General features: G+C 42.7%; 1 protein-coding gene across 1 annotated transcript; it reads right to left on the bottom strand.

Annotated features, from left to right (window-relative positions):
• Positions 1-2071: 2071 nt before the first annotated feature.
• Positions 2072-6181, bottom strand: LOC114877375. Its single transcript, XM_029189884.2, has 3 exons — positions 4108-6181; positions 2902-3108; positions 2072-2769 (listed from the first exon to the last, which is right to left on the bottom strand). The coding sequence occupies exons 1-3, from the start codon at positions 4321-4323 to the stop codon at positions 2557-2559; spliced, it is 636 nt and encodes a 211-aa protein (XP_029045717.2). The 5' UTR covers positions 4324-6181; the 3' UTR covers positions 2072-2556.
• Between the last annotated feature and the right edge of the window lie 5556 nt (positions 6182-11737).

Raw genomic sequence — 11737 nt, 5'->3', positions numbered from 1 at the left:
TCAATATTCGATATCTATATTTTGACTACGAGTTATATTCATAAAAGCTTCGGTCGATATTCACGGATAATCTAAAATTCATTTAAAAATTTATACACGTATAATTTTCAAGAAAATATATACAGCTTATAAAATAATTAAAAATATTGATATTTCACGATGAGATTGCTCGAAGGTAATTAAGAAACTATCGGAAATGTCCATCACCATTGAAAAAACGTTCGTGCGGTTATAAATCGAAGCGAGTCGAGACGACGTTCTTCGTCTCATCGGTTTCTCGTTAAAGTGACAAATTGACAGGTCGTTACTTACCGAAAACGCTCGACGAACAACGATCTTTGTTAATTAGAGTGTCATCGGTGCAATATAGAATTAATCTCGCTTCGACGATACGGATCGAATCGAATCGAACAACGTTTTCTATCGAAACCCGCGAATATCCTCTCGAGTAACGACCAATCATCAAGGCTGCTTTTCTTTATCTCTTTTTTTTTTTTCAACGGAAAGAAACGACCTGATCAACGCGATCACACATTATTTTCACGTCCATGAAAACATCAGCCTAACTGATGAAAATTTCACAAAAAGGGAAGGAGATTTTTGTCGGTGTGAACTCTCGGACGCTCAATGTTTAATCCTTTACACTCGTATTTAAAAAAAGATGATCCTTTTCTTTCGTAAACGATACTATTCGTCGGTTTTTGAAGTGTAATAACGAGACAGGAAGTTGGAATTATTACGAGTGCAAAGGATTAATTTCCCATAGAGAGTGAGATAGAGAAAGAAAGTGTGTGTGAGAAGAAGCGATTCATTTTTAATTCGTCGTTGTCATTTTCATTTCATTCTTCGATTTTTCAACGAAAAGAAAAAGAAAGAGAAACTCTAATGTCGATAGAGAAAAAACAATTGTCGACAGATATGCGATGATTTAGAAAAATTTAGCTGGTGCAAGCGATCGAGAAACGAGTGTACATAATCAAGTATGATGCGAGGTCCGTGTAAATCGACGACTATATTTTAAGTTCACTGTATAGGTGATTTCATATCAGAACTACCATATCGTCTACTAACTCGTATGTATATACCACGTAAAGTTTCGATCTGAATAAACTGTTTAACTGTCCAAATTGTTGGCTTTGAATCATTTTCTGTCTCTGGAGAGAACCTTGCCAGAGATCTGGAGCAATATGAAATCGATGCGAAAACTTGTTCGTGGCTTTCCAACTGGAAACACCGAAGATCCTATCGAACGAATTCCCCATGAAAATTGTTCGCACTCGAAAGATCGCGGCAAGAAATAAGTTTGTATCGATAGATTCGCTGAAGCGAGTATTATTAATTATTACCCCTTTAATTAATGGTCATTAATCGATTCTAAACACGGGGTTCGAACTGGGACTCTAGTCGCTCGTTAATGCTACAGGTCACAGGGGCAAAACTATGTGGCTCTTGATAACGACTCGGCGATCGTGCTGCACGTAGTTGATAAATAATGAATAAATCTAATTGCACGATCATTTCGTGTGATAACGCTCGATGGAAGATTCTCAGAGAATATTCCACGGTAGTTAATTTTTAACGACAGTATGCTTAATAGTAATATCTATTCTTCGTAGTAATTACGATCTTTAGAATTCATAGAGACATTATAGTAGAGGATCTAGAATGAAATAGAAGATCAACAGAGCATAATTCTTTCGTAAGGAAAACTTCTTTCAGATAAATATTCCACGACGGAGAGAAGAGACCGATTTGATCGAATAATCTAAAATAACCTCTGGAGATCGTTAAAATATCGTTTAGCATAATCCTAAATTTATAAAAGCTCGATAGCGGCACGTTTCGGAAGGGAATCAAAGGCACAATCAAGCCTAAGATGGCAGGGGGTAGGCCGAGAGGGGTTGACAGGATCGAATTCCTTGATTCCCTTGATCCTTCTTCGATCAAGGGGGAACCTCCCAAGGATATTTTCTATCGTTATTTATGGAACACGTTTACAGGCACGTTTCTCGCGAACAGCGAATAATCGAGGGAAATTAATATCCGTACCTAAGATATTATACTCGTCCGAATCGAATTTATGACGTTGCTCGATTTATTCCCCTGTTACGCGGGTTCGACGCGTTTAATCTGGTGAAAACCAGAAGAAAAGGAAACAGGGAGTCGCAAAACGAACAGAGCGTAGCTCGTGTCGTTGAAATAAATATCCAGCTGGCAGGAACGGGGTTTAAAGTTTAACCGCGAATAGAGAGGGAACGCCATAAAAATCGTTTAAGATGCAAGCTCTGTGAGAAATCCCTCGTGTGCCCTACCGTTGGTTCTAGAGGAAAAAAAAAATGAAAGAAACCTGAACGGAATTTTAATCCATCCTTGTATCCCGTCTGCTTATATCCACCTTTTTCTTTGTTCCCTATGTAGAAATTGAGTGACGCATTCGAAGAGTACCCTGTACTCTGTTATCTTTTATTCGAACATTGAAACTTAAGAAACCACGGGACAAATTAAACGCTTTTTACCAGATAAATGAGATTCCACGTTGTTCGCTCCTTACTATGTTTACTTTTTCTTCGGGCTTTTATCTTTGACGTCCAACGACTCATCGGACGCCGGTGGTTCCGGTTCCGGTTCCTCCTCAGGGGATAGAATACGTCGAAGCTGTTCCCGCAACATCGTCGACGTGTCCAGGATACAACTCATGATCGCAAACACCGCGTGATTGTACGTCTGTATCATACGGTACTTGAATGCTCCAAAGCGGGGCAACTGGATCTACGAACGCATTACGATTTCTATTGAATACCGGGGGGAAAAATGTCAAAGTCGAGCCGATTTTCGTGCCATATACGCGACTATTAGAGGGCAGAAATGAATATTATAATAATAGAAGTCGTTAGACGTTACTTCTTTGTCCTCAGAGGAGGAAGGTGAGATCGTGGCCATTAGTCTGTAATACAGGTCTTCCACGTCGGCGCTGCTGCCCCATAAACCCTCGGAATTTGTCCAATAAATCAGTCCAGCCGCGATGCTACTCTTTAAGAGGAAGATCAAAGCCCTGCACAACCTTTGGGCCGTGGTCTTTCGCGGTACCATTTGAGGACAATCGCAGAGCTATAGAAATATAAAATCGTTTCGTGAAAATTCAACGGTATTTTCGAATCCACCTTGATTAAGAAAATTCCGGTAAATAAGTAATTATGTTGTCAACACCCTGTGTATGCAAGGAGTAAACCATAGAGGTTACTAAACGCCACGACACCCACGACCGAGCTGGTCACGTTCGTACGTGTTCCTAACAAGTATACGGGGAACTCGAAACTGTCCTCCTCCATTAGAGAACCATCGACGTTGCTATACACCTCTGTATACCGGACTGTCGGGCTAATTCCAGGTAAACGCAACTACGTATCGACTAAGCAATTCCCTGCAGGTGCTGGAACCACCGTCATCTCCCTGCTGCCACTCACGTCGATATCGCGCAAAGACGAGCTGAGCTCGCAACACGTGAACTACTCGCTGCTCTCGTCGTACAAAGGTCTCTTGTTAACGAGCCAACCTAACGCTGTTCCCAGAATTTCGTTAACAGAAAGTTATACGTGTAGTAACTTACGTCTCGACAAAGTTCACTTTCGTTTTTAAAACGAGATCGTTTCTAAAATATTTCTTCTTTTCCCTTTCTTTTTTATCCGCGAACTGGCACGATATTGGACAGAAAATCTTAACCACAGGAAAGGGAACTCGTCCTAATTGGGGTTACATTCCGATAACTTGGATTTCGACGAGACTATTTGGAAAACTTTTCTATTTTAAAAAATCGCCGCTCTCCTGAAAAAATTGCCCCTAGCATACCCTTACGCCCTTACAGATTAATCGCCTTTTCTACTAAAAGAAGTACAATTACCAAAATTAAACATCCACTCATCTACAGTCTGAAACAATCGACCTGGTACGTGCACCCACTCGGCCACCTCACATTTTTATATTTAATATAGTATATCTCGGAAACTAAAGCGGTTAGCTCTATAAGATATAAATAATATTATCAGAAAGCATCGTGAAACGAAAGCGCCCAAGTTATCGGACTCGTTGTACTATTCGGTTGTTGCTCACCTTTGGCGGACAAGTCCTCTGCATGTCCTTTCTCGTGCAAATTTTAATAGCGACCGGCCTCGGAGTCCAATAAGAGGGACCTGCAGATCCGACATGGCTCGGACACGGTTGCATCGCTTCCGCTTCGACGAGCTTCTGAATCCTCTTCGGTCTTATGCACGTCTCCGGGTTAGACAAATTGATGGTCTGAGCGATACACTTCGATCCCCTTTTCATCGTACCGATTCGACGTGCTGCGCCGCACCGCTGCGATTTACCTTTGAGAACGTTCCGTGTCCTCGTTTCCGCGACGCTTCACCGAGATGAAGAATTATCCCGGCAGAGATGGGAAGGTTGAACGACAAAAGATTGCGTTCAATAGGGTTCGTCGAGCCAGGAAAATTAAACACGTCGTCTAAGGCGGAACGATCCTTTTCTTTTCTTCTACCGCCAACGGTTGCCGCGTGAATTTTTCACGAAACTTGAGAAATTTGGAGGGATTACGCGCGTTCACTTTGCATCTTATAACCTCGAAGGAATAATTTATCGAGGAAAAACGGTTCGCTGGCGACCAACAGCGTGGCCTTTTGTTACGGATCGAAGGGATTTCGCTCGACGGTAAACCATGCCCCAGACAGAATTCTTTCAAATTTTCATCGTTTTCTTTCCGTTAGTGTGTGTCGCAAAAATTTTGACCGATACGCGCGAGCATTCATTTGCCGGAACTTGCTTCTGTGTTTCTTCCCTGCCAACTTCTCGTTTATTCTCACGGATAATTAGTTATTGCGCAAACGTGGCAAACGAATTCTCAGGAAGACCCTAAAGCGTTTCTTGCCCGGATACTTCGATCAGCAGATACGAAGGCGTGGAGAAAAGGAAAGAAGAATAGAAGAGAAAACGTCGCAGATAGGATGTTACGTATGGCAAACGTTCAGTCAAGTTTCATTCGCGAAATCCTCGGTTCGGTTCTTTCTCCTTTCGCGGACCGCTGATAAGGAAGAAGATATAAAGCAGGCAAGATTACAAAGCAGAGGAAGGAGGGGTTAGAGGTAGAGTGGTTGAAAGAGGGCTCGGTTTACTTGATGAAACGGAGTTTTCCAACGAGAGGTACGACGCCACTTTTCCACCGCCTACGTGTTCCCCAGCAGCCACGAGAACCTCACGATTCCTTATTCATCAACGCCATTGGAAAAACTCGTGAAATTTGCATCCCGACACTCTCCTACATCCTTCGTATTTATGCACCGAAACCATCCCCCGCGATCCTTAAACGGTGTCTCCCTTTATCAAACGACGCGTGCCTGCATTCGATTTCATTTTTATCGCGAGAACATCCCTCTGAAAAACTTCTACCGATCCTCGTCCGGCAGATTTATTCGTCTTATAAAGCTTCCCGAAAATGTCCGACCCCCTACGATCGCTGAGAAATAATGAAACGTAATACCTTGTTGCGACGCCTTATAAATTCTGCATCGAACGTTAATATAGTGCAGGCACGGGCAGCATGAACGAGCTACAGGAGAAAAGGTCGACGCGATATCAGACAGACAAAGCGTCTCAACATTGCGTCGCATAATCGAGTCACGTTCTTTCGTACAACGACTCGCATGCCGAGCTCGCCGCGGTGACTATAGATACGAAAAGACTGGATATGCCTTTGTTCTCGAGAGTCGTGATTTTAGGGAGATCCCAGACACCCTCGGATTAAGTCTGCGTGCAGAGAGCACAGAGTCAGTATTATAATCCTGCCTTACGAGACCTTCTTTCATTGCACTTTGCATTGACAATTGAAAAGATACAATTTTAACCCCAGGTGTCCATGGGGGGAAGGTCCAAACTGAGACTTCCCCCTGATGCCTACCCTTTGGCCGACACCGAGAGTCGCACCCTCTCCACGGGCCACGTGCAAGGGCACCCAGAACTCCCCCGCGGTCCTGATAGCCCCATCGGTTTTAGTGGTGAAGCCGTCACATCGAATGATTGAAAGGAGGGCTGGATCATCCTCCCCTTGCAGCCCTTCTTCGCTCTGTCCGTGTTTAGTAAAACGATTAGTAGAACAACCACGTTCTTCCTGAATCAAGTTTGCAGGAGCAAACTGTGCCCGTGCCTGATATAGAGAAATATTCCAAGAGAAGAATAAGTAAGGAAAATGTTTGAGAATCGATGGTCAATGAACGTTTCGATAAATGGAGATTTTTCTTCGTTTCAACTTTCGAAATTGGAATTGAAACAGCGAAGTAATAAGAGGTTAAAAATTGGAATTACCGTAAAGTTGAAAGTTGGGAACTTTCTTAAATTAAGAGACACTTGTTCGAGAACGCGAGTAGTTTAGATCGATCGCTAAACCCGCTCGATGCTCCGTTTATTCGACCGACATACATCACTTTTATCGCGCGATTCCACTAGCCCGATATGCTTATTAATAGACACCCAGTACCCTTACAATCTCCGTACAAAAAATATAGCCCTAATAGGGTGGAAATTCTTGATAAAAAGGGAACGAAAATGTTGAATCGGAAGAATATTTTCTATCAGGATAAATGGATAAATGGTAACTAACTGGTATAGTAATTCAAAATTCAAATTTAATATATTCGATTAAGAAGTTCTTCCGTAATGGCTCTAATAACTCTTATTATCGCGCGTCTGACCAAGCGCGACTATTACTACTGTGCCGCAGTGAAAACAATCGTGTACAGCCAGCCACGCTGTAATAACAGTTATCCAGGAACACGATCGTTCAATTTTTCAATTCGAACTTTCCTCGTGATATCTTACGTAAGTAATTGGTACAATGTGACTTATGATTAAAATAAATTTGTTTCTCTTAATTATTCGATAACATTGAATTCGTGACTCGCCTCTGGCAGCCGCGGCATTCCCTCAATGAAATCTAACAATTGAATTCCGGCGAAACAATTCCACGGAATGGCGATGAAAACACCGAATGAAAAACTAGGGAAATTCTCTGGCCGAATAATGCACGACCGTCGAGCTGGAGATTTACAAACCGGAAAAGAAACATCGGAATCCGAAGGCTCGCTACAAAAAGGTGACGTTACAAGAAGGAACGGTGGTGCTCGTTGAAGAAAAGTTCGAGATACACCGAATGAAACGGTAGTCGAATACCAGAGGATAAAAACCGACAGGAGCGAGGGGGGAAAAAAGAAGAAAAAATGTGGAAAGGAAAAGAACTGCTGAAGAGGTAGTAATTACGTTGGAACGGGAACTGAGAATCGGATCATAACTCGACGAATAATTAATTTATAATTAAAAGGACGCTGTAAGTAAGTCGCAGAATATTTCACGGAGCATCGTGTTTTAAAAACGTGAAAAAAAAAAAGAATTGATCCTCCTGTAGTATCTCGTTTCTTCGGGAACGCACTGTAAAAGAAGTCCAACGTTCGACGAAATGAAAATAAACGATTAATTGATGAAATCTGGTAATTTACTATTCTATTCAGAATATTATTTTTAACATGTATCTCGAAAGGTCGGAGATGTTTAAGAGCAAAAGGTCGTCGACAGAAGATCGATACCGTCGAACGAATAAAATTAGTCCCTGACATTCTGTATAGAAAAATAAATGAATCGGCTGTGGTTGGAAGGTTAATCGAATTGGAAGAAAGTAAAAAGGTTAAAGCGAACGATATTCCAAGCAGTCGTTCAGAAAACGTTTAAAAGGAGACTGGAACGCTTTCGGGCCATTATTTCAGCGTGTAAATCTGTGCGACACGGATTAAAAAGCTGTATTATCGTTTCTTCCGCGCAACGACGAGATGAAAGAAAAAGGAGAAAAGGGAAAAATATGACCGGAAACAGGTATTACGGGACGATAAAAGGAGATTCACGATCAGCTATCGCCCGATAGGTGGACATTAAGAAAAGCACAGGGTAAAAGAGACGGTAAGGGGGTGAGTAGGTCGTAGACCTTTTAACGAAGGTATAGGTATAGCGGTAAGGAACGAAGCACGAGGGAAAAGGGACCTCGGGAAACTAATTTTCGCGATATTAGTCTTACGAAATTGGTTATTGATGTTCCATTCGTCCGCCGATAATGGCGGACGGAAGCGATTCTCCGGTGAAAGGTCGTAAGTCCAGGAAGGTCGAGGATCTCGACCTCTCGCGCCACCCTTGCTACCTCCTCCTGTTCGTCCTTCTTAAAGGAATTGCTTCCTTAACGGGCGTTAAATCGACTTTCCCAACCTGGTTTTCCTGGCTTTGCGATTGACAAATATTTCGTGGTCCTCTTCTTCCTCGAACCTTACCTCTTACCATCCAACCTTCCTTCCTTTTCGTCGTTCCTCTCCTCTTTCGCCTTTTTTTCCGGCCAAGAATCTTTCCCGAGGTACTCTTGCTACCTTCTGCTTCCACCTGGACGAACCCTTGCTTCGCCTCCTGGCGTTCGTCCAACAATCCGTACTACGTACACCCAGCTAGCCAAGAATGCCCCAGGAAAAGAACGAAAGAATCGATAGATTCGTGGAACGAGCGTCCACGACGAAACAACGTTCGACGATTATCGTCCGTTTAATTCGCGACGCGAGTTCCTTCTTCTTTCTGAACGAATTTTCTCTCCGTTGAGAGGAGATGAAAAATAGCGAGCATCGAGTGAAAATTTTTCAATCGAATCGTTGTAAAGCATAAAAGATTTTACATCGTTCCTGATACTTGGTTTCCAATTTCCATCGATTTATTTGAAGAAACTTCCGAAAGATTTCGATGTCCCATGGTCACCTCGAAGCGACGTAAATTCTTGAAGAACCATCGACCGTCTTTTCTCGTTCGTATTCATACGCGAACCGTGTATGAATACGCCTTAAAGAGGAGCAGGCGAAAGAAGCTGGCCAGGTCGATTAAGGACATTCTTAAAGAGCCGTTCGAATGGGAAAGAACTTTCGTAAGTGGCGGACATGGTACGCGGTTTGTACCCTTCTATTCGTTGAAACTTTAATCGCGTTGTCCTCGCCAATTTCTCGGTATTGCTCGTCGAATTAAGCCATGTTAAGTACTGCTAACCTTCTTTTCTAAGTTTCAAACTCGCCTGACGCTGTAGAGCTAGTCTAAAAGAACCCTTGAGAACAATTTCCTATTAGTATGTGACCCATAAGTATCAGCGCAAACCATCTAACGCTCTTCTCTTCCCTTTTTTCTTCTTCCTTTTACCTACTTTGTACGAATAAGATCTAATCGTTTAACAAGTTTGATGTTAATCCTTTGTTCGTATAAGGGCCTGCGGTGACGAAGCGAAAACACGAAGTCACGAAGCTTTTAAAAATCGTGGATTATTTCTCGATATAATTTTTTCGAGAGTCAACGATTCGAGATTTATTTAAATGGGTATTCAGAAAGGGTGCGACAGCCCGTAGGAATAAAATGTAGATGAAGTTATCCGAATTTCTTCCAGGAGCGCCATTAACGTCACCTTATTTACCGTGTACCGCGATAAACGCATAATGGCTTAAGACGAAAGCTCGTATCTCCTTCGTCAAGATTAATCGACCAGGTACTCTGGCGAACGTGGTGGTTAATGAAAAGCCTGTAATCGTGGCTGTAATCCGGATCGCTGGGTGACGATAACGAAGAAGAAAGGAAGGAGAGGAAAAAGAAAGACGCATGCGACTTTTGTAGAAAATAAAAAATAGAAAAGAAAAACTCGCCGAACCGATGTCGAGCCACGAGTTTGAAAGTTCAATTTACGAAGGGGACGTTTCACGGTTGCGCCCTTTAAGGCAATATCCAGGGCAAAGTACGCGCTAGTAGGCCATTACAAAGTTATAATAGTATAGCAACCCTCTTACGATGTTCGGAACGTTGCAACTAGGCGGACCGTTTTGACTTTAAAATGAAATAGTCGAGCCCCGACGTTCAAGTTTCCCTAGCCGGCTGGTAAACGTACACAACAACGCAACCCTTCCCTTTCCCCTCTTTTTCGACTGCCATTATACAAAGTGGAACGTTTTTCCGAAAGCCGTTGCTCGTCGAGTAATTCCTAATGGTCCGTGTAACGCGAAGATCCTGGCTAAACGGCTCGCCGCTCTCGCGTCCACTCCATCTTCCACATTCTAATTACCGGTACGCTTCCACCGATTCCTCCTGCATCTTCGACCTTTCCTATACCCTCGAACGTCAACTTGTTGCCCGCTGGAAAACGTGAATAAACTTACGAGGAACAAATGATACTACCTACTTATGGAATTACGATCCTGCGAACTCGAAGCTGAAATTGACGATGAAATACTTCGTTCGATTCTTAGACGTTCTTCCGTCTTTCCGATGAAAACCCCGCAATTTCTACAAGAATTCAACAACGAACGAACGCGAGAAGAAACCACATATTTCTCTGGAACGTATAACAATGAAAATTATGCTTAGACAAGAGAAACGAGGGAAAGTAGATTGTTGACGGAGGAAGAGAGGTGACTGTGGGAAAGAGTATAACGACGTTCAAGGGACCGGTAGATTCATCTCACCGTTGAGAAACTCGGTCGTTCCGCGAGTTAGCTCGCGAACGACCACGTGAAACGAGATTTAAAACTTCTAATGAAGTGCATCCGGAGTGGCTGGACCGTGTATGGAACGTTTGAACACCGACTAAACTCTTCTTTTTTTCTCCCATTTGTAAATCGTGAAAAAAAATATCTGCTCGAAATGGTCGTCTGGAAATAGAGAATACATGCTTGATAACCGTAGAAGGTTGAATGCTCGACAGAAATCCAAGCTGGATTTACGCGACGTCAAACCTGTTGACCGAAAGGATTAACAAACCACTTTTTACGTTTAACAAAGTTTGTTAATTATACAGGATGCGACTGTGCCGTAGCGGATGGTAGAACCTGGCTGATTCCACGAATAAAGGTAAACGAAAAATGTAAAATGAAATGTTTTCGTAAGAAGCTTAGTTCATGGGATATATAATAAAATTAGCGTTCCTAGCGATAATGAAAATATTATTAATGCTAATATTAAATCGTAATCAGCGTAACCGTCAAAGTGTTGATAAAGATGCATCATGGAAACACGTGAAAGTAACTTGCACGCAATCCATGAAAGAAGACCATTGGATCCTTTTCAGGCGGTAAGGAAAAAGCAAGGCACCCCTTTGAACTAGCGATAGCAAGATAAAATATATACACATCTGTGGTGGGTCGCGGGTTAGGAAGGAAATACTCATTTCACGCGTGCCTGCGTGTAAATGCGACGGCACATTCAACCCCGTATATCATCCCTTTCGAAGGACTTTAAATCAGAGCGAGGGGTTGAATAACCATGCCTGATTCCCTTCCCGTAGATGCACGGAATTTCAAATGAAAACTCGCTGCTTCTCGAACCTTTGATACACTCGGAGGAACCTCTAGTTTTTTTCCACCCCTCGTCGAACCTGCTCTATTTAATCGGCAAACACTTTGATGAAATCAATCAACGACATTGTAACTTAGGCCTGGCCGACTCTTGCCCACGGGGCTTCCAAGTTCGTTCCGTGTTCTCCTCGAGTATCGTTTCAGAACAGCGACTTCCAGTCGTGAAGGAGAAATAGAATAGGGGTGAAAGCCTGCCTGTTGCGATGCCATCGAATTGCCCGGATACGTTCTAACGGATGATCGATTACGTTCAAACAACATCGAATTGTATACGCGGTAATATAAACGCG

This window comes from Osmia bicornis, chromosome 15 (assembly GCF_907164935.1).
Source record: "Osmia bicornis bicornis chromosome 15, iOsmBic2.1, whole genome shotgun sequence".
Taxonomy (NCBI): Eukaryota; Metazoa; Arthropoda; class Insecta; order Hymenoptera; family Megachilidae; genus Osmia; species Osmia bicornis.
The sequence above is the reverse complement of the archived record's forward strand: the minus strand, read 5'-3'. Positions and strand labels throughout refer to the sequence as shown.